This window comes from Bufo gargarizans, chromosome 9, assembly GCF_014858855.1.
Source record: "Bufo gargarizans isolate SCDJY-AF-19 chromosome 9, ASM1485885v1, whole genome shotgun sequence".
NCBI classification, from domain to species: domain Eukaryota; kingdom Metazoa; phylum Chordata; class Amphibia; order Anura; family Bufonidae; genus Bufo; species Bufo gargarizans.
In genome coordinates this window covers 97,954,998-97,979,394 of record NC_058088.1, presented here as the reverse complement: position 1 = coordinate 97,979,394, position 24,397 = coordinate 97,954,998, and the positions used below count along the sequence as shown (strand labels likewise).

Genomic DNA, 24,397 nt, shown 5'->3' with positions numbered 1-24,397 from the left:
TTTCTGCATTGTAAATTCATTTTGAAGACACAAAAACAATTACAGAACACATATGGAATTAAGTAAAATAGAAAAGTTTTAAAGGGGTTGTCTCACTTCAGTGAACGGCATTTATCATGTAGACAAAGTTCATACAAGCAACTTAATGTATTGTGATTGTCCATATTGCCTTCTTTGCCAACTTGGGGTACATCAGCAATAAATATTTATTTAATCACAGTTTCTAATTATTTATTTTCTTCCTCTGTTTGCTAAATAGGTAAATATTAAAAATGTATGAAACTAAGATCTCTATAATTTGTCATTGTCACCACATGACTCCCTTTCAAGCTTGTAGTTGGCTGAGTGATTGTTATTGGCTTTAGGCTCTTTTCATCCTAAAATAGCCTAGCGATGTGTGTATAGTTCAATATTCCTATGTTTGTCATAGAACCATACATCTAATGAATAAGTGCAATGAACTCTGAAAACCATTTTTCACATCAGCAGAGAACTGCTAGAGACAACCAATACTACCTAGCAAATTTTATGAGAATGTGGAGTTCTAACACAAATGGTTTCTTTACTAGACAGTGACAAAAGGATAATGGATCATCAAAAAATATCAAGGGCATTGTATTCTGTATGAGGAAAAAGGTTACACATGCTGCAGATTAGTGTTGAGCGCGAATATTCGAGTCGCGAATTTTAATCGTGAATATCGCCACAGAATTCGAGAATATTTAGAATACAGTGCTATATATTCGTACTCACGAATAGTGTTGATCGTGAATATTCTAATTGCTAATTTATTGTGAATTTACTGCGAACATCGGCACTTGGCAACATCCCTAGCAACCAATAGGAAAGTTGCCCAGCCCTTAGTGTTGATCGCAAATATTCTAGTTGAGAATTTTTATTGCGAATATATTACATTGCTGAGAAAATAATGACTGGAGATCGCGAATTCTCAAATTTGCGAATTTATGGCAAATATTCGGCCAAATATTCGCGAAATATCGCAACTCTGATTACTGCCTATGCCGCTCATCACTACTACAGATGCAAATGTTTGCACCCCTTCTATTCATAATCATAAATATCATAGTAATCAAGGGCTCATGGACGCAAATGTATTTGGGATCTGTATCACACAGAGCCTCAATGTTTACTCACCAATTGGTCTATCAAAATACCGTGGCATATACTGTGCAGGAATATAACAGTTCAGACCATAATATGCCACAGTTCTTAGCATAAATAGTACAGATGTGACAATGTTGTCCTATATAGAATATGAGACCAAAAATCTGAGGTATGCTAACAATCTAATAAAACCTAAGTTTTAAATAAATATCAATAGTCAGTGCAAAAAATGATCAGTGCTCATAAAAATTGATGTAAACTTTCCCAAAATGTGGTGCATTCGCGTTATGGCAATCAGTAGATCAGGGTGGGATGGCTGTAGCTGCCCCTAGTATTCCCTAAATCCCTGAACTTCACTAGTTTTCCAGGTGGGCAGTTGCCCTTTGTAAACCTGGAGATTTCCTCTCAACTGCCTATAGCAGAGCCCTATCTCAACACCTAGGGTCAAATTGACTTAATCTGCCTGTCAATAGTCACAGTGGAGATAGGTACCATGTGGCAGTAAAGTGACCTGCTTTCCGTCTCATGTCTCCCGTCTACTAACCATATTCTACCGAATGTGTTGCAGGTTGGACACTGGAATGAATATGAACGTTTTGTTCCTGTTCCTGATCAACAACCTACAAATGAATCCTCATCTGTGGAAAACAAAACTATTGTAGTTACAACAATTTTGGTAAGATAATATTGCACTGTAAGTTGTAAAATACATAATATTTTTTGTTTGTAATTCTTTGTGAATGATCATCAATTTTAATCCAGGCACACTGCCTTTAAGAGTTGACAATCCCTCTGTATTAGAGATTGATGGTTCTGTAGTTGAGAGATCTGTACTTTACTGAGGGACATAGGGGTGGGCCTAAAACCTTGGAGCACCACATCACCATCACCATTCCTCCTTGGCGACTCCCTCCTCTCCTTATGTGACAAGGCAGGCATCCTCATCCTGCCTGGCCCTGTAATCACATGCATGCCCCGGTGAATGTTTAATCAGTGAAATTAAACCTCAGCATTGTTTAAGGCATACCCAAGAAGCATATGCGCGGATTCAACATTTTCCAACATGTGCTCCAGACACCTCATTAGCATTACATATTTTTTTCCCCAAGTCTAAATGTTTTTATTTCTAAGACTTTGTATTGTGCTAGGTAAAATATCTGTATTCTAGAATTAACAAGCATTTATTGTTATTAAGACTAACATCTTTTTAGGCTGTGTTTTCCCACAATTCTTTTTTAAACTACAAAAAAAATTCTAATCTAATCCAAATAATATCTATATTCAGGCAGTTACCCTTTTTGCATTTATCTGTTAACCCTTAGTCACCAGTGAACACATATGTACATCATTGGTCGATAAGTAATGTATGGAACAGAATTATGAACTGAGCCGGCTCCATGTTTGGCAAGTGCCGACTTTGTTATAGTACGATCCAGGCCATTTAACCCCTCAGATGGTCAATAGTGACTGAGTCATCTGATCTATTAGACAAAGAGAATGTGTAATTGCAGGTTCCCAATAGGTCTCTATGGCAGAAGGGAGGACTCAGGCCTGCCATGTTATGGCTTTTTATTACAACCTGCTTCTGGAAGGGTATAATAGGATGCTAGTAAAATTGCTATTTACAGCAATGCAGAAGTATTGCTGTCAATAGTACAAATGATATATTGTCCTAATGGGATTAATAATAAAAGTAAAAGTCAGCTGAATAACATTTTTAAAAATGTAAAAATAAATTAAAAACAAAAAACATTTTTCAGATAAAAATACTTAAAAAACATGATTGGTATTGCATGGTGAACATCATAAGGAAAACATTCTGTAATGCCTGTATTGTTGTTTTATGGTCAACTTGCCTCCTGAAAAAAATAATCATAAACACAAAAATCAATCAATGTAAGCTACAGCTTTGTCTGAAGAAAAATGAGATTGGGCCTCATGCACACGACGTGCCATGTTTTGCGGTCCACAAAACACGGATGTTGTCCGTGTGTGTTCCGCAATTTGCGGAATGGAATGGGCCAACCATGATAGAAATGCCTATTCTTGTCTGCAAAATGGACAATAAATAGGACATGTACAAGAATAGGACATGTTTTATTTATTTTTTGTTGGGCAACAGAACGGGGCAACTGATGCGGACAGCACACAGCATCTGCATCTTTTGCGGCCCCAAACAACGTTTGTGTGCATGAGGCCTAAAAATAACAAAGACCGACAGATATAGATTAAATTATATAGAGCAACATGGAAAATTAAAAGAAAATCACAAAAAAATCTATTTAACACAAAATTTGATTTAAATAGTGGGTCATCTTCTGATGGCACGTTTCTTTAAACAGACAAATGTCAGGAAATACACTTTAGGCTGAATTTATATGTATAGTTTTGATGCTGGTTTTGACACAAATTTTATAGTTAAAGTTCATAGCCAAAGTTTGGAGTGGATCCTATAGGAAGGATCAATCAACTCCTGGCTCAAAAACTGTGTGTGTGAATCCAGCCTTAAAGGTTAATCTCCTAATTTATCAGCTATTTATCATTAACGTTCCCAATTTCTCAATATCTGGCTAATTCAGGAAATATAGCAGATATATATTATATAGACTAGTATGCATTAAGGTTACATACACTACATAGCCAATTTGTAAAGTCATGTAGGTCATATTTTCAGACAAATGACCCTTGAAGTCTTAGCTTTTACATAAAAAAATTATTCAGATCGTTTGTTTCTTTAGACTTTCATGTTTGGGTTGGTAATGTTGTAAATTACTGTATTGCTTTGAAAAAAAGTAGAAGAAGGACATAATGAAAGATCACTCCACTTCGGTATAGATTTATCTAATGATGGTAAGAGTCAGACACTATCTCCTTTCATCTGCAGAACATTAACAAGCATATAATAGCACCTTGTTTCAATAATGTGCTGTGAAATATGCTTGATCCATCATTTGCTTTATTAAAGGAAAATCCATATGTCATGAAAAAGAAAAATTATGAACAGCTGGATGGCAATGATAAGTATGAAGGATACTGTGTGGACCTGGCAAGTGAGATTGCAAAACATGTTGGGATAAAATACAAACTTTCCATTGTCGAAGATGGCAAATATGGGGCTCGTGACCCAGAAACTAAAATATGGAATGGAATGGTGGGGGAGCTTGTATATGGGGTAAGAATTCATCTCTTTTATTAATATTACAGAGGTTATGAGATTACTACATTTTTAAAATTGCACTGTTACACCAGCTCTACTAGTACTGCTTATCATTTGCACCCAAAGACCAATCACCTCACACAGGAAAGAAATCAAGTGTGTCCAACTTGAGCAGTATGGAGTCACAGGGATTACCACTGATGCCTTCCTACACTGTGTTCAAATCCCAACAAGGATTATCTGTGTTGAGTTGAAATTTTCTCCCTGTATATGTTTTGGCTTTTTCTTCATACTGAGACTATATTCGCATGAAATGACCCAAGCATGTGTTTAAAGAGGACCACTCTTGACATGTCTGTTTTAATAGCTACATGCATTCCACATGTAATAACAGTTCTGGAGCATCTAGTCTTGTGACTCTGTGATGTTTAATATAGATTGGAGACAGGCACTCTACATCTGAAATCACTCAGAACAAATATGACCTAAAAGTATATTTAAAGAGGACCTTTCACTTGTATAAACTATGTGAACTGAGTATGCTGCCATATAGAGCGGCGCCCGGGGATCTCACTGCACTTACTATTATCCCCGGGCGCCGCTCCGTTCTTCCGTTATAGGCTCCGGTACCTTTGCTCCTTAAGTTATAGTAGGTGGTCTTCCCTTGTCCTGTGGGCGTCTCCTTCTCCTAGGCTGCAGCGCTGGCCAATCGCAGCGCACAGCGCACAGCCTGGGAGGTTTTTTTTCTCCTGAAAGGCCTTTAAGATTAGGATTTTAGATTTTTGACAGTGAGGAGTATATTGTAGGTTAGGAAATGCTACCCTGGCTTTCTGGGGAAAATATATGCAAATTAGCACATCTTACTTCTGGTGGCATCAGAAAGGCATAGCTTTAATTTCCATTTGGAAGGAAAGCTAATGTGAATATCCTCCCCAGGAAATAAAGATATGCAAATTAGCTTTCCTTCCAAAAGGAAAAGAAAGATAAGTCTCTCTGATGCCAACAGATATAAGATGTGCTACTTTGGATATATTCTTCCCAAAAACCCAGAGGAGCATTACCTGGCCTACAACACTCCTCATGTGTACTGTTGTGCTCTCTAATTATCTTTGCTCAGCTGTAATAAAAAATAAAATAAAATAAAAGCTGTTTGCTGGTATAAGACAATAAATTTTCTTGCTTGGCATGTATCTTTACTTGAGGAGTGTTATGCAGAGACACTTAGTCTTCCTTCCTTTTAGAAGGAGAACTGGTTTACATGTCTTTTTTCTAGGATCTGTCTCCTCTCTCCCAAAATGAATCTCAAGAACATCTGGTTTCTTATATTCATATATTTATTTTTATAAATTCAGAATGAATTCCAAATTGATTTGCTCATCTCTAACATATAGGTATATCATTTTTCTATGCCGACTGATTGGCATTTCTGTGTATAGAATAAGCTACATACTTTACTTCTTGTTTTTATGTTGCAACATTGTAGAAATTAGCACAGCCATAGTGATGCATCTTTATAGTGACAATTAGTAGGTGGACAGCTGGGGCATGTTGATTTTCTTTGCACACCTGTTGTCTGAATACAGTTTGCTTTTGAATACAGTCTAGGTAGTTGGTAGCTTACTGTAAAGCATTGCAGCAATATCCATATGGACTTGTTTTTCAGGGAATTTTTGATTTTTTTAAGCAGTGTGTGGGGTAGTGAAGAAAATGAGTCATTGTTTTATATGGCAAGATGTTATGTTTCTTAAAGGACATATTCATATGATTCATTCTGAAGAGGTAGTGCATGTTTTAAAGCCTTCAGGAATAGTTCACTTAGACCTATCTTTAAAGGGGTTGCCATAATTTAGCAAATGGCATTTATCATGCAAAGTTAATACACAACACTTATTGTGATTGTCCATATTGCCTCCTTTGCTGGCTTGATTAATTTTTCCATCGCATTATACACTGTTCATTTTCAGGGGATAAGACCACCCTGTATTTCAGCTAAGTATGTGCTGATTGCACATGTCCCATGCAGCTAGAATGTATATAAACATTATGGCACCTGTGGCGAAACCAACCTCGCCACGGTGTTTTGGAGGGGGCTGTTTACCAGCCTCCTGCCCTGGGATTATGGTCCCTTAAGTTATTGGGTCTTAAGGCACTTGGGACAGAGCCCTCTGTCCCTGGATTGCATCATTTGCCTTACTTGCTTGGATGGAGCACATGGGGAGAACAATAGATAGCGGCCATTTTAACTCACAGACACTGTTCTGACTTTTCAACACGGTGCTATCTTGCCTGTATTTGGTGCACAGAGACATCATTCAGTAGTTTGAAACTACCAAACAGGGGACACATTTATTAGTGACTATTTTCTGTATAACTTGTATATTTTCAGTGTAACTGGCATAAAACTGTATTTCTCTGCCTTTGATAATTATATTCGTCATTGTGTTCAATGGTCATCATCGGCAGAGGGGAGAATTTTGTGTGGGCGTGTTTCTATTGTCCCATTGTGTGTTTAAATGGTGATGTCTGTCTTGTTGTCTCCACATGTGTATTGGCGATCTCCCCTTTGTCCTGAGAGATAATTGGATTGTCTTCGGTCGTCTCCGGGACAGAGGGGAGGAAACCATGATGAATTGTGGGGATGTGTTGTATCTGCAACAAACTGTAATAAAAACCAGGCTGGGTGTGCCAGCACTTCAGACCACTGCTTGACCCTGAACACGGAGCCTTGTCTCGTTATTGGGGGGATTCCCTGTATGCTGTTGGAGACTGATTGCCAGGAGTGTAAGCTGACTGATACGCTTTTCCTGTTTGTCTGCTGGCAGCTACTTGCGAGGTTCCAGTTTGGAGTGCTATTTTGTATCCAGTTCGGGAGGTTGGTGTTCTGCAGTAGCTGTGCCTGTCTCTCGGAAAGGGGCATATCGCCTAAACGGATTTTAACCCCTTGTCTGCTGAAACGGTCCGTTACATTGGTGGCAAGCAGCGGGATCGTTCCTACAGCCAGAAGGACAGCTACAGGAGACACCGTTTCTGTGGATTCTACAATTTAAGGGCAACGCATGTCTCAGTACAGCGACCCTAAAAGCACCAGGATGGAACCAGCAGTGGAGTACAGATACTCTGTGGAGGAATTTGACCGTATGATGTGGTTGCAGCTGAACTTCTTCGGACCCAATCCAGCTGAGAAATACGTGAAGTTCGTGAGGAGTCTAGTGTCTAAGACCCTACTATACCGGGCAGAAGGTGACGGTCAGCTGCCACGTTGGGTGGACCTCCATCGGAAGTTACGGTTGCGGGACAGTGGGAGCCCAGTCTCCATTCCCCAGCGGCAGTGTGAAGTGCAGGGAGAGGAGAGCAACGGCCTCCCTCCCCAGCGGCAGGCTGAGTTACAGGGGGCAGAGGTAGTTGTTCCTGCCCCCCAGCAGCAGCATGATTTTTTGGGAATTGGGAGCCTAGTCTCCATTCCCCAGCGGCAGTGTGAAGTGCAGGGAGGGGAGAGCAGCGGCCTCCCTCCCCAGCGGCAGGCTGAGTTACAGGGGGCAGAGGTAGTTGTTCCTGCCCCCCAGCAGCAGCATGATTTTTTGGGAATTGGGAGCCGAGTCTCCATTCCCCAGCGGCAGACAGAGTTACAGGGGGCAGAGACAGTCGGTCCTGTCCCCCAGCGGCAGAGTGTCCTACAGGGAATAGAGAGCCCAGTCTCCTTTCCCCAGCAGCAGGACACTGTATTGGGAGCGGAGGCGGTCGGTCGCCCTCCCCAGCGGCTGGAAGTATGTATGGGAGAGGAGCTTGTTACCCCCTCTCCCCAGCGGCAGCTTAACGCACCAGGGGGAGACAGTAAGCCCCACAACTGTGCAGATGGGACCGTGGTCTCTGCACATACAGCACAGGGGGTAGGGACAGTTGTTCCTGTCCCCCAGCAACAGGGCAGTTTAGCCAAAGGGGAGACAGTCGGTTTCCCCCTCCAACAACCAGACTCCAACCAGGCTTCTTCCGTGGTAATGCTGGCACCAGGGCAGAGTACCGCTGATCCCTGCCCACAAAGCAACCTCCACTCCAAGCCAGGGAGCAACTCAGAGACCGGGAGTACCAGCTACAAATATAATCTTGGTGGATTCACTGGACAGAGACAGGCTACGAAATTCAGCAGGTCCAGTATTGGGTTGTGGGTGGCCTGCCAGACTAACTCAGGTACCGACCGGCGTGAGGTCAGGTATCTGGTTAGTCTTCCCTGGGGGGGGGAGATGTGTGGCGAAACCAACCTCGCCACGGTGTTTGGGAGGGGGCTGTTTACCAGCCTCCTGCCCTGGGATTATGGTCCCTTAAGTTATTGGGTCTTAAGGCACTTGGGACAGAGCCCTCTGTCCCTGGATTGCATCATTTGCCTTACTTGCTTGGATGGAGCACATGGGGAGAACAATAGATAGCGGCCATTTTAACTCACAGACACTGTTCTGACTTTTCAACACGGTGCTATCTTGCCTGTATTTGGTGCACAGAGACATCATTCAGTAGTTTGAAACTACCAAACAGGGGACACATTTATTAGTGACTATTTTCTGTATAACTTGTATATTTTCAGTGTAACTGGCATAAAACTGTATTTCTCTGCCTTTGATAATTATATTCGTCATTGTGTTCAATGGTCATCATCGGCAGAGGGGAGGATTTTGTGTGGGCGTGTTTCTATTGTCCCATTGTGTGTTTAAATGGTGATGTCTGTCTTGTTGTCTCCACATGTGTATTGGCGATCTCCCCTTTGTCCTGAGAGATAATTGGATTGTCTTCGGTCGTCTCCGGGACAGAGGGGAGGAAACCATGATGAATTGTGGGGATGTGTTGTATCTGCAACAAACTGTAATAAAAACCAGGCTGGGTGTGCCAGCACTTTAGACCACTGCTTGACCCTGAACACGGAGCCTTGTCTCGTTATTGGGGGGATTCCCTGTATGCTGTTGGAGACTGATTGCCAGGAGTGTAAGCTGACTGATACTGAATTTTCCTGTTTGTCTGCTGGCAGCTACTTGCGAGGTTCCAGTTTGGAGTGCTATTTTGTATCCAGTTTGGGAGGTTGGTGTTCTGCAGTAGCTGTGCCTGTCTCTCGGAAAGGGGCATATCGCCTAAACGGATTTTAACCCCTTGTCTGCTGAAACGGTCCGTTACAGCACCTCTTTAACCGCTTGCCGTCACGGTAACGCCAATAGGCGTCCGGTCGGCAGCGCTCTCAGGTCTCAGTGATGCCTATTGGCATCATCTCATGAGACCTGAGATTTCCTGTGAATGCACGCTCACAGGAGCGCGCGTTCACAGGATTGCGCAGTATTAAAGTTTAACTACAGCCTGCCAGCGCTGATCATTGTCTGGCAGGCTGTAGATTTTTAAAAGAACCAATCAAATAGGTATATCAGATGCTATTTTGTAAATAGCGTCTAAAATACCTGCTACCTGCTCCTCTGGTGGTCCCTTTTGCTTGGATCGACCACCAGAGGACACGGGCAGCTCTGTAAGTAGCACCAAGCACCACACACACATTACACCCCCCCTGTCACTCATTAACCCCTTATTAACCCCTGATCACCCCATATAGACTCCCTGATCACCCCCCTGTCACCCCCCTGTCATTGATCACCTCCCTGTAAGGGTCCCTCATCACCGCCAATTAGTTAGCTATTCGTTAGGTAGTTAGCGCCCAGCCCACCGCACCGCAGTCACTGATTAGCGTCATCGCTGTCGCTAATCAGCACTAGTACTATATAGTATCTGTAAGTGATCAATACTGATCGCAATCAGATCTATATCAGTACATTAGGGTCACCTTAGGCTCTACAAAAAACGCAGTGTTTGCCCGATCAGGCCTGATCTTGTCCCCACACTTGCGTTCAGTCCGCCCCACCGCAGTGACAGAATTTTTTTTATACAAAGTTGTCAATTTACAGAGATATTTCTCTCACCCAGCATGGGTATATGTAAAAATACACCCCAAAACACATTGCACTACTTCTTCTGAGTACGGCGATACCACATGGGTGACACTTTTTTGCAGCCTAGGTGCGTAAAGGGGCCGAAAGTCCAACGAGTATCTTTAGGCTTTACAGGGTTGCTCACAATTTAGCCCCGCCCAAAATGCCAGAACAGTAAACGCACCCCACAAATGACCCCATTTCAGAAAGTAGACACCACAAGGTATTCACTGAGGGGCATAGTGAGTCCGTGGGAGATTTTATATTTTTTTGCCAGAAGTTAGCAGAAATGGAAACGTTATAATTTATTTTTTTCCTTAGAAAGTGTCATTTTCCGCTAACTTGTGAAAAAAAATTAAATCATACATGAACTCACCATGCCCCTCCGTGAATACTTTGGGGTGTCTTTTTTCTGAAATGTGGTCATTTGGGGGGTATTTATGCTATCCTGGCATTCTAGCACCTCAAGAAACATGACAGGTGCTCAGAAAGTCAGAGCTGCTTAAAAATGCGGAAATTCACATTTTTGTACCATAGTTTGAAAATGCTATAACTTTTGCGCAAAACAATAAATATACACTTATTGAATTTTTGTTAGCAAAGATATGTAGCACAATAAATTCTGACACAAACTTGTATAGAAGTGTAATTATATTTGAACAATTTTACCAGAAAAAGTTAAAATTGCGGTCTTTTTTGATTAATATCAGAACAACGAAAAATATCAGCAGCAATAAAATACCACCAAAACAAAGCTGTATTTGTGAGAAGAAAAGCAGGTAAAATTTATTTGGGTGCCAAGTTGCATGACCGAGCAATAAACCGTTAAAGTTGTGAAGTGACGATTTGTAGAAAAGGGCCTGGTCACTAGGGGGGTATAAACCTGTGGTTAATCCAAGTGCTGCAAAGCGCTTGAATTAAAGCTTCTGCCCCTGCACTGCTGCTGTCACGCACAGCATACAGTCCAGTAATGCTGGCAAGGGACCAATCAGAGTGGTCCCTTGTTGGTGATCGCACTAATTGGTTAGTCTATGCAGACTAACCAATCAGTGCGTGGCAGTGTTAAAATGCCGGTTTCAGGCTCTGATCTGCACTCTGCAGATCAGAGCCTGAAATCAGGTACCATATCCTCCGTGCCCCCATTATATGAGCACCCTGCCCTGATCTGTACCCCCTTCTGTGCACCCTGCCTCCAGCTTTGCCGGCCGTGCACTGTATATGTGCCGGCAACTGTTCCCGCCTGCCCCCATCCATGGCCTCTGCCTCCATCCATGTCCCTTGCCCATCTGTGTCCCCTTCCCAGCCCTTATCTGCACCACCTTGTGGTGACCCGGCTGTATCTGATGGCGGCGGCTCTGTTCCACTACAGCACCGAAACACGCACGCTACAGTGGGGCTATGTAATTGTTCAGAAACACGCAGAAATGCGTAGAGCGCATGATGTTTGAATGAGCGTGTGTTAGGCTACTTTCACACTTGCGTTCGGGGCTCCGCTTGTGAGTTCCGTTTGAAGGCTCTCACAAGCGGCCCCGAACGGATCCGTACTGCCCTAATGCATTCTGAGTGGATGCGGATCCGCTCAGAATGCATCAGTCTGGCACCGTTTGTCCTCCGCTCCGCTCAGCAGGCGGACACCTGAACGCAGCTTGCAGCGTTCGGGTGTCCGCCTGGTCGTGCAGAGGCAAACGGATCCGTCCAGACTTACAATGTAAGTCAATGGGGACGGATCCGTTTGAAGTTGACACAGTATGGCTCAATTTTCAAACGGATCCGTCCCCCATTGACTTTCAATGTAAAGTCAAAACGGATCCGTTTGCACTATCATGAACAAAAAAAATTAGCTACTGGCATTACAGTGAGGGTAGTATTTACCTGCACGATTATTGGCTGCGTAGCTGACAAGAAACGTGCGGGGAGGAGACTCGAACATGGCGCTCAAACATATGCGGTACTCGGCAACGTACTGCCATGTGCCAAGCATTGAGATGCTTGAGCTGAACAGGTGTTCGGCTGAGCTTGCTCGATCATCACTAGAGGTCACATATCATCACGGGACTTCATTGATCCATTTAAAAGTCAATAAATATTGACTGGGCTTGTGAGTTTAAAGGACAGGCATCATATTCAGATTATCAAAAGAAAAACATTGATTTATTTTTCTGAAGGAAAATCATCATCTGTAATGTTATCTCATTTCTATTTTATTTGATTCGCCCTACTGCCCTGCTACCAGTCCCAGGAGGACTCATTTAAGGAGGACCTTTCACTGCTCCTGACATTCCTGTTTTAATAGCTTCATGCATTTCCCATGTAATAACAATCCTGGAACATCTTTGTTATGCCATTCCTTTATTATTAACTCTAGAAGTTATGAATGAATTGATGTTAGCCTTCAGTAAGGGTACAGAGAGGAGGTAAACAGTTGGGGGGGTGTACCTGCACAGTCTAAAATGGCAGCACTGATTGGATAGAGTCAGTCTGTGCAGGTACCCCCCCCCCCCCCAAATAGTTACCTCCCCTCTGTACCCTTACTGAAGGCTAATAGCAATTTATGTATAACTTCTAGTAGGAACAATAAAGAAATGACACAACACAGAGTCATAAGAATTGGGGAATGCATGAAACTATTAAAACAGGAATGTCAGGAGTGGTGAAAGGTCCTCTATCTTCACATATTCAACCATTTTACATGATTTAATGGTGGAAATGTCAATATAAGAACAATTTAAAGCATTAGGAATGGCTCATGGTATTTAAGCTGCTCTCTTATTCTGCTTGGCTTGACATTGCAATTTCATTTATGTGCTGCATGTTTTTTTGTTACAGGCAGTAGATGTGGATCCACTGTCCAACCTACTGATTTGGTATCTGGGTATTCACTCTTTAATCCCTAAACAGGGATCTGGACCTTGCAGAGGAGCCTTTAGGCTGCTACCTCTTGGAATAATCTTGGTGTGGCTGGTCGCTGTCATACGGGAATCAGAGACACTGGTGTGTTGCACTGAAATAACATGCTGAGGTCAGGGGGTGCAGAGTTCATGTAAATCTGTGAAACAATCCAAAGATTAGTGCAGATGGCAGTACAATGAACAGGCACGGCAGATAGTCAGGATCCTAGGCCATGGTCGGTACACAGACAAATGGATTATTTCTCTTCACAAGCTCCAGCAATCTAGTGAGACCTAGCAAGATCTGTATAGACCAATTGCACAGACAAGGAAATTAAATTACAGGCCCTGCTATATGGCTATGCTGCTGACCTCACTTCATTGCCGGTGCAATTGGTCTTTAGAGAACTTGACAAGTGTATCTGGTTTGCTGGAGCTTATAAAGAGAAATCTGTTTATCTGCCTTTGTACTGACCTCAGACTGGGATCCTGACTATCTGCTGTCTGACCTGACCTGTGCCTGTTTATAGTACTAATCCTGTGCCACCTGTCCTGACATTTGGATTGTTCCACAGATTGAAATGAACTCTGCCTCTCTCTTTAGCTTTTTATTGACTACATGTTTGCCTGTTCCTTCTTATCCCTGTAGGTCAACAGCCGACCACATCAGGTCTATTCCAAGAGTTAGTGGTGGTTCCCCTGCAGTGAAGTCCAGATCCCTTTATAGGGGTAAAGGGTAAATAATAGGGGACTGCTATGATAACGCCCTTAGGTCTATCCCAAAGTCAAATTGGTTGGTTGGCACAGTGGATCCACATCTATTGCCCGTAGCACTTTTCTTCATATTATATTGAGGCTCTCAAACAGATATTTTAAGCAAGTTCTTTATTTTGTTCCCAGAATTTGCAATACAGTAAAGTTGATATGCAATTTATTAAAACAGAGTGGTAAGATACATTTTGCAATTAATTTGATAGAATTACCATGAAATGAAGCCAGACGGGTGATCAAGCTTCAAAAAACATCAATCAGCTCTAATTGTGGGTGAAATTGCATTCAACCAAACATATGTTATAGCAATATATCAAAGGTTTTCATTGGTGGTAGTGTAAAGGCGGAGGCGCCGATCTCCTAATTGAGGATCTAAAAACGTTGCCTCTCCTTGCTGCTGAAGATGGAAATGAAGACAGCCTCATAGACTTTCTATTGAGGCTGTCTTAATTTCTGTTTTCAGCAGCCAAGAAAGGCATAAGCATTTCTGATTCTCTTTTTAAAGATTGACCGATCATTATGAAATATTAAAAGCTTTTCAAAAGTGTAGTTACTCTTTAAGCATCAGACAATCAGATAAAAGTCCATCCATGCAATTCATTGATGTTCTGGTGTGCCAAATTTGGTGGTCCATAGGACTATTTTAATGTTATCTATATTGGTGCTCAGTTGACTGATGGTAGTGCTGATGCAAAACAGATATGAAAATAGGGTAATCAATAAATAGAAGTACCCTCATTAAGCCACCTTTATGTCTACCTCCTCCATGTCTTGCCCCCCCCCCCCCCCACAACAACAAACATATGGCCAGCACTGTAATAGAAATTACTCACCTGCTTCTCAGTGCTGGTTCCCTGTTCCTTCTCCAACTGGCCTGCAATGCTCTTCTGGCCTCCCTCAATGTCCACATCCAGTTTTATATCACTGCAGCCAATCACTGTCCACAGCAGTGACCAGCAAACCTTATGTCATTACAAAAGGTCACATGCTGCAAGAGGATCCGGTTTCCACTGTGGCCAGTGATTGGCTTCCGCGATGTCAAACCAGATGTTGACATCAAGGGAGCCTAACGGAGTATTGTAGGCCCAGAGGAGAAGGAGCAGGGAGCCGGTGCCTAGAAGCAGGTAAGTAATCTTTCCTTTACAGGTTCAGCGATTCTTGCACAACCCCTTTAAGGTTGTACATGCAATTTAATTACCATCAATAATGTTTTCTCTATGGGGAACCTTAAAGCAAAATTATGTTGGGGGGTACTTGAGCACCAAAATGAATAAACACTACTATGGAATACAAACTATTGTTATTAGTAACCTAATGTGAACACGTAGGCACACGTTTTATTTTACAGCACTTATGTATACTTGTAGGATCTTGCACAGACTGTGACTTCCTATAGCTTCTTCTAAAGTCCATCACTTTGGTGGGCTGCAATTACTTATAGCATCTATATATATATATATATATATATATATATATATATATATTTATATATATATATATATATTCAGAAACTGCATGAATTGATGATAAATATAGTGAAAATTAGTTTTGATGGCAAGAAAATTTCCAGACAGCTGTGGTACATATTTAAAGGCAAAAAACTGCATTATAGAAAGACAATTCAATTCTTATGCCTGCAGAAAAGAGTGATCCGTCTTCTTCTAAAACATCTTGCACAGAGTTAAGCTGAATTTGTTCTAGCAATAGCCTCCGCAAGAATTTTTTTAAAAATAATGGCACAGCGTCTTCTTTAAAAATTGCTTACATTCTTTTTTACTCCTGCTGTACATCATCCAAAGCGATTTACCTTAAAAGCTTAACGCTCGAAGTTTCCTGAGTTATATAGATTGTTAGCTGGTGTGAATGTCATCAAATAATAATGAATTCTACACTTTAAAGAAACACAACCAGCACTTTTCTTAAGATGCCTGCTACATGTGCAATTTGAAATTGATTCATGCTTGATTTATGACCTTAATACGAAAGACAAGGAGGTCCACAGCCCAGAACTGAGAACATTGTACCATTCTTGTGACATAGAAGTGGTTATTTAATAGATGCAGGATGTGATAAATAATTTGTATATATTGTTTAACAGGAAATGATGATGCCCCCTTAAAATGTGGACCCACAGTTTTTGCGTAGAGTGTCATTTTTTTACGTTTATTGGTCTTATATGTAATGACATGGGTGGTTAGTTCAAAGAGTAATAAGACTATAAAAAAACAAATGAGATGAGCAAATTGATTGTACACAAATTGAGTTTGTTCCCAAAATATTCTAACTTCAGCAAACTTTTGTGATTAGTATCGCACAAATTGCTCAAAATTCCCACCACAGATCAGAGGACAGAATAAAAGACATCTTCCATCAAATCATCTGTTTACCCATAGTCATATATGTCACTGTCACCTTGACATTACTAATGCTGTCTTGACGTTAAAGATCTTGAATAGGGTTAGATACAGTTCTAGGAAACCTCAGATTGTCATACATGACCTTTCAGGACAATTTTAATTTCGGCTATATTTATTCCAACCGAATCAAACCTGGCAGATCGGAACTGAAAAAACTTTTGAGAAATTGACTAATCTCTAGAAAACCACATATAAACTGTCCATCACAGCTCAATATTCTCTCTCCATATGCACTATTAATGACACAGTGGGGAGGCTCCATCTTGGGATCTGCCACACTTTGTGCCAAGGTGAAAAGCCACTGGCAAAAAACAGATCTTATTCTAGCAGACCAAGTCCATGCCTGTATTACACTTTCTTTGCAGTAGCGCTGTAGGTTTAATATATGACCAGCACCAGGTTCATTTGGAAAAAGGGTTGTGAAACTGAGAAAACCCTCAAATAGAAACTAAACAATGGGGGAGATTTATCAAGCTGGTCCAAGGTAGAACTGGCTTATTTACCCATAGCAACCAATCAACTTCCACCTTTCATTTTCTCACAGCTCCTTTGGAAAATGAAAGGTGGAATCTGGTTACTATGGGCAACTAAGCCAGTTCTATGTTCCACCAGTTTTATAAATCTTCCACAGGTCTAAAATGCTAGGAATACACATCTTATCAATTCTTTTAATGTATTTTTTTATTTTTATTGGTTGAACGGCTAATGTGAAGACTATTGCAATGAGTTAAAAGGGCTTTCTTGTACTTTTATATTGATGGCCTATCTTCAGGAAAGGCTGTCAATTTCTGATCTGTGGGGGTTCAACATCCTGCCCCCCACCAACCTGCTAGTCTGCAATAGCACAGGTCCTAGAAGTTGGCACCAAAGCTACACAGCCCTGTACATTGTATAGTGGATGGAGCTAGTTACTGTGGTCATGCCCCCATTTACTTCAATGAACAATGGACAGAGCTGTGTATTTTCTGGTGCTGAAGCCACTGAAAAACAGCTGATTGGCGGCTTAAACAATATTGGAACCCACAGACCAGATATTAATGCTAAAGCTAGGCCAGCAATATACAAGGGGTGGGCTGGGAGGACTATATCTGCAGGGGAGGCTATTTGATTCATGTTTATGGAGAACTTGCAGCACAAGCGTATGGATGTGGTGTGTATATTATAGTTCAGTTCAAAAATTGCCTACTTCCCATGCATCCAAGGTCCCCAAGTTAAGTGCTTAGGAGCCTAACAGATGCAGAGGACCCGCATTTAGGTAATGTAGTAGGTTTACATTTTACTTAAACAATATTTATGCAGAAACTCTTCATCAGTAGTGATGAACGGCATAGGCAATATTTGAATTTGCGATGTTCCGCAAATTTTTGGCCGAATATTCACCATAAATTAGCAAATTTGAGAATTTGTCATTTCCAGTCATTATTTACTTGCTTGAGAAAATTGGCAATGTAATATATTTGCAATAAAAATTTGCGATTAGAAAATTTGCAATCAACACTAAGGGGTAGCCAACTTTTCTGTTGGTTGCTAATGATGTTGGCAAGTGCCGATATTCGTGATAAATTGGCAATAAATTTGCGATTAGAATATTTGTGATCAACACTATTTGTGAATACGAATATATATAGCACTATATTCTAAATATTCACAAATTCTCAAAATGGCGATATTCGCAATTAAAATTTACGATTCGAATATTCGCGCTCAACACTATCAGATGCTTATTTTTCATTTTAAATGTGTTAAATTAAAATGATCAAGATATTGTGAAGACTTTGGTAACAAAAATGCCTCACTTTACCAAGCATTTGCACTTATTGAAATATTTTCTTTGTTTTCAGAGAGCAGACATAGCAGTCGCCCCTCTCACCATTACTCTGGTACGAGAAGAAGTCATTGATTTTTCAAAACCATTTATGAGCCTGGGCATCTCCATCATGATTAAGAAGCCTCAAAAATCAAAACCAGGAGTATTTTCCTTCCTGGATCCCTTGGCCTATGAAATCTGGATGTGTATAGTGTTCGCCTACATTGGAGTCAGTGTAGTACTTTTCCTAGTCAGCAGATTCAGCCCTTATGAATGGCACTTGGAGGACACAGATGAAGCCCGTGACCCTCAGAACCCTCCCGACCCTCCAAATGAGTTTGGGATATTTAACAGCCTATGGTTTTCCCTGGGTGCCTTTATGCAGCAAGGATGCGATATTTCTCCAAGGTTTGTTCCATATCACTCCATCACCTTTTTGCATTTTATGGTCATATATGGTTGCCATGGTGTATATATGTTTATTTAATAATCATTTTCTAGTACTAAATTTATTTCATGCTTCACATCCCATTCAATGCTAAGCTTCATCGTAAAACCCATTGCTTGCCACCATCTATCATGTATAATCGGTATACATACCTCAGTACCCTTTATACATGTTCATAAAAACTTATATTCACCATGTTGAGACTGTAAAATGCATAGGGTCTTTATGTTTTAGCAATGCTTGGAGGTCTACCGTGTTTTTGCTGCATATCTCATTTTACGGTCATCTGCTTGGTGCATATAACATATGTTGCTATGCAAAAGTAGCAGCTGATTGCTCTGAAGACACATGCAGCAGCAGTTTAATTACCTTTGTCTTCAGTTCACGCTTGTCATTGCACGCTCTCTTCATTTTGTCTCCATATTTGTTATGCTTTTTTTTCTATTTTGTGCCTTTGACCCTTTGCTATACCCCCCATGTATTGTGCATGTTGTGATTGGCTGTTAAATCAACAATCTTAATCACAATACCATAAAACTGAACACAAATCATCAACTTACCGTAATATCTAGCTAAAATGTGCTGCGATGTAACCAGAACTTCTCCCAGACATGTAAAAACTCGTTTGATATCAATTCTAGCATTTATGTATACACATTTTACCATATTCATAAGTCATTTCCATGCAAATCTCTGAAAACATCTGCAGACGTAAACTAAAAAGATTGAGGATTAAAAATAAATTAGGGAAATTCCTTTTGCCTCCTGAAAGTCTTTTAATGATTTTAATTTTATACTTCCAACGTTCATTTCTAAGAATTTTTCAGGCCATAATATCGTTATGTTAAAAGTGTGCAGAGCCAGGCACTCATTTGGCTAATACTTTATCCCAACTCCATCATAAACATAGCTAACGGTATTAGGCTTTCAGGTAGTCAAAAACTATTATATGTAGCATTTTTTGAAAAGCCAAAAGACGGCATTTATGCCAGAAAGTGGCCAGATCCCTGTTTGGATACCATTATCCGCCTATGCCTCTACCAGAACAGACTACCTGAGTTCACAAAGCATACGTGAACCTAATTTTTTATATATTGCTCACAGGGGGTTAAAAATGAAAAATAAACTATACTCCCCCTCACCGATCCCCTGCTACTGCTCCAGTACCTGCTGCTTTTCATCAGGAATTGAATGTTCAACCGATCACTGGCAGGTGGGTCACCGCTTTGGCCAATGATTGGCAGAACAGGTATATCCAGGCATTTCCTAAGTGTCAATCATGGACCAGGAAGTGGAAAGCACCATGGTCCAGACCAGCATCATATCGACAGCAGCGGGAGATTTGTATGTTTTTGGTTTTTTTTCAACCTTTTACCCCCTGTGAGCCAATCATTTTGAATTTCTATACAAAAAAAAAAATATGAATTCAACGGACAGAGTAACATGACAGTGGCATATTAAAGGGATTCTGCAGTTTTTTTTTTAACTGATAATCTATCCTCTGGATAGATCATCAGCATCTGATCAGCGGACCCCTGCCGGGACCCCTGCCGATCAGTTGCTTGAGAAGGCAGTAGTGCCGCGGCCTTCTTGCTGTTTACCGCAGGCCAAGTGATGTCAAGACTAATATCAATGGCCTGGGCAGGGCTAAGCTCCATTCAAGTGAACAGAGCTTTGCCCCTCCAAGGCTATTGGTACTAGTCGTGACGTCACTGGGCCTGCGGTAAACAGTGAGAAGGCTGCTGCACTACTGCCAGCGCCGCTACCTTCTCAAACAGCTGATCGGCAGGGGTCCCCGGTGTCAGACCCCCGCCGATCAGATGCTCATGATCTATCCAGGGGATAGATCATCAGTTTAAAAAAACTGCAGAACCCCTTTAACCACAGAAGCACTGGGCATGTTGAAGTACAACACCTATTCCTACTGTTGTCCAACATTCGTCAGCAAGGGACAGTCAGAAAGGCCCTATAAACAATAGATCAATTCGGTCAAACCAGATAAAATCATGGAACTGCACCAAAACTAAGTGAATGAACAAATATTCAGCTAAAATAAAAATAAAAATCCTTCTTTTTGCAATGAAGGATAAAATATGAATAGAAACATAAACTAATACATAAATGCACAAAATAAATGGAGTTTAGTGGAGGACTAGAAAAGGGGTCTGCTTATTTTAAAAAACAGGACATGTGTACATATTGGGTGTCACACTGCGGCCCCATTCAACTTAATTTTTCTAAATCGCAGCATTTTTGTTCACAGATTGAGACGCTGTGTAATTTTCTTTACAAATAAGAACATTATAATCAGCAGACTGTTTTTCATTTTCCCGAAGCAAAATCATTCATGAATGTGGTTATATGTGTGAACAATTGTTAAACTAATCTTAGAACTAAAGTCTAAGCCACTCAGCGGTAAAATCTTAAGGGATTTTCTTAGATTGGAATAATCTGGTTTCCAGAAACAGCACCTCTTTGCCCATGGGCTATGTCTAGTATCATAGTTTAGCCTTATCCAGGTGAGACAGGCTTAGCTGTAATACTAGACATGTCCATGGCCAAGAGTGACACTGTTTCTGGGGGAAAAAAGCTGACTTTTTGTAATCTGAGATAAGATCTTTCAAGTGCTTATGCCAAGTTTTAAAGTTATGTGGATAGGGGATTACTAATTTATTAATGGGGGGCTGATGGAGCCATTTCTGGTAGTCCCATAGAGAAAGAAAGGATTAGCAGGGTACATGCATGACCTACTGCTCTATCAGGATGGGGTAATGGGACTCTTGCTATCGGCATAGATGGGAATCCAAGTGATCACATCTCCACCAAATAGGGGTTATGTTCCACCATCCTGATGGAGCGGCAGGTTGAGCATGAACCATGCAACTTCATTCCAACATTATGGGAATGCCCAAAAGAGCTGTGATATACTCTATCTGATAGAGAATCAATGGAACGGTGGAGTAAATGCTCAGGATGGGGGAACAGGACCCCTTTTCTTACGATCAATGTCGATCCCTACAGTTGAACTCCTATAATTAGTTAAACCATGGATAAGTGGCACTGTTTTTGGAAGAAGGCAGCCAGGTTTTGTAATTCTGGACAAAACCACTGAGTCCTCATGCACATGGTGCGTTGACTGCCATGCAGGTCTGTAGGGGGGATGTAGCTTCTTTGTATGTCATATTGCTTGGCTACATTTGTTTGTATGAGTACATGGCATGCTAGTGTACTGTAGGTGGAATACAGTTGTGTATATAAGACCTTCAGTTGTCTTTACATTGTGCAGTTTGTTCTTTGTTTGTCAAAACTAGCTTTGGAAATTAAAGGGGTTGTCCCTTCTGGACATTTATGGCATATTAACAGCACATGCCATACATGCCAAACAAGTGCAGGTCCCACATCTGAGAACCAATTCTATATAGAGAACAGGGCCTCATCTCATACATGCAATTATCTCCAATTACTTCTATGGGACTCTTCATTTGATTCTATAGTTCTTTAAAGCTGTTTCACAAGGTTAATGCATTTAAGATATCTAGCTTCATAATCAGATGAGAGAATACAGTGATCTATTTTTCCTTGTTTCCCCTTTTCTCTTGTCTTTGCCTTTTTGGTGTTTCCCTGTATCTGTTGCTACTACATATAGGGGGTCATTTAATAACCAGAAATACGTGTATATTAGGCGTATTTCTGGTGCAGATTGCAGTGCATAGGTTAGTTGTGCCGCAATGTGTGACTTTTGTCTGCTCAAGCCAGGCCAAAACAAGTGGTGTGTAGAAAATTGTCTAAATCTAGATTTAGAGGCGGCAGTGGATCCACCGAAGTTATGTAGAGACAGGTTCCTTTACATAACTTCGGCCGACCATTACCAGTGCAGGGCCTGATTAAGACCGGCGTCTAAACCGCCGGTCTTAATAAATGACCCCCATAAAGTTTATGGTACTTAATCTGCTGCTGATCATGTTTTTGCCCAGTTGGAAAGACCGGCAAATAAGCTTTGTGACATCACATGGAAAGCTTCAAAGCTGTCCACTATTTTCCTGTCATGTAGTTTCTCAGTTTCTTAAATTATTATTAATATAGTGAATGTCGTGTTTTAGGTTAAAGTATATATTTTTTATAACTAATTAATTATTATCAGAATAAATTACTATAAAAACTGACAAAGGTACAATTCTATATGTATGTACTTCCACACTCTGCCTCTGGGGGTTTTTGCTTACAATTAAAGATGTTCAAGTTTTTCCTGAACTTAGATTGCTCCTTCCCTATGTTCAAAGTTAACTTCAGTCCAGGCCACAATGGTCTGTCATTGGCCAACTAAAACAATTTATTGGCACATGGCAAATGTTTGATTTAGTTGAAATCCTCCATATTCATGAACTTTAATTTAATGTCTATGGGGAGTTTAAAGGGGTTTTCCAACCTTTCAGAGACATCATTAATATCAGATTGTGGGGGTGCCGGGTGATAAGCTGTTTTTGGCAGCCGCTGGTGTCGGAAATAAAACAGTACACAATGCCAGAAACAGAAGGCTTCATCCTCCTCTCTGTAGTGGAGGTGCTGGTTACTGCAGCTTATTGGAAGGGGTGCCAGGTTTCGGACTGCCACTGATCTGATACTGAAGGCCTATCCAGAGAATGCGTAATCAATATTGGAAAAGTGGAAAACCCCTTCCATACATAGTTACATAGTATATAAGGCTGAAAAAAGACATCTGTCCATCTAGTTCAGTCTGTTATCCTGCAAGTTGATCCAGAGGAAGGCAAAAAAAAAAAACTGTGAGGTAGTGCTATACAGATACATTTTATTGAATAACTCAGCAGCTATACTAAGTTGTTAATTTCATGCAATTAGAAAAGCATTCAAGTGCCAATTTTCCCTACTTTCCCCAATCAGGCAATTAGAATAACTCCCTGGTTCAACGACCCCTCTAGTAGCTATAGCCTGTAATATTATTACACTCCAGAAATACATCCAGGCCCTTTAACCTAATAATACCAAAAATTTTCACTGATGACATTTTATATTCTATTTCTAAGCAGGCTACTAGATATTGCTAAGTTTAAATAGGTTTTAAGATAGGTCATCAATATCTGATGGCGCTCCCATGAGTGTTGTAGCCTCCTCACGGCTTACCAAGCACAGAATTGTACATTGTGTAGCAGCTGTGCTTGGTATAGCAACTCAGCCCTACGCTCTTTAATGAAACTGAGCTATGCCTAGGCCGTGTGACTGATGAACATGACATCACTAGGCTCTTCAAACAGTTGATGAGCAGGGTGGGAGTTGGGTCCCCACCAATCAGATATTGATGACCTTTCCTTTGGATAGATCATCAATACTGAACTCCCAGAAAACCCCTTATGAATTATGTCTCAATTTAGTTCTTTTTAAATGATTTTGTCACTGTATTTAGGTATTGGAGCAGGACCCCATTATCCCCATAACCATTCAATAACAAATATACATTCCAAAAAAATACACATTTCCTTGTAAAAAAAAAATTCTGTAACACTTGATGGATATTTGGCTTAGCTATTTTCTCTTGTCAAGTCCTAAGGAGTGTCAAAAAGTTGGACTTTGACTCATAATGAGCCTCTTCCAAAAGGTGGCACCAACAAGATGGTTCTATTTCCCTGAGAGATACCTTCTTGCATATTATTATCCCATGGAGCATTGCCACTAAGTTTCCATACCTGCCTATTCTGCAAGACAAAAAGAGGAGGAGGGGGGGGGGACTGAAAGTACAGTACATGAAAAAGGCAAAACAGTGTGAGAATATCTAACAAACATAATATATTTGCTGGCTGTATAGCTAATGTTAATG

The 24,397-nt window shown here is 40.9% G+C and overlaps 1 protein-coding gene across 1 annotated transcript in view; it reads left to right on the top strand.

Moving 5' to 3' along the window:
- The window catches only part of GRIA3 (glutamate ionotropic receptor AMPA type subunit 3), a 336,547-nt gene that overhangs the window by 296,779 nt on the left and 15,371 nt on the right, over window positions 1–24,397 (top strand). The window contains exons 9-11 of the mRNA XM_044305700.1: window positions 1,694–1,801; window positions 4,091–4,297; window positions 18,154–18,527. Of these exons, the coding sequence (XP_044161635.1) occupies window positions 1,694–1,801; window positions 4,091–4,297; window positions 18,154–18,527 (689 nt within the window). The remainder of the gene's footprint in view (window positions 1–1,693; window positions 1,802–4,090; window positions 4,298–18,153; window positions 18,528–24,397) is intronic.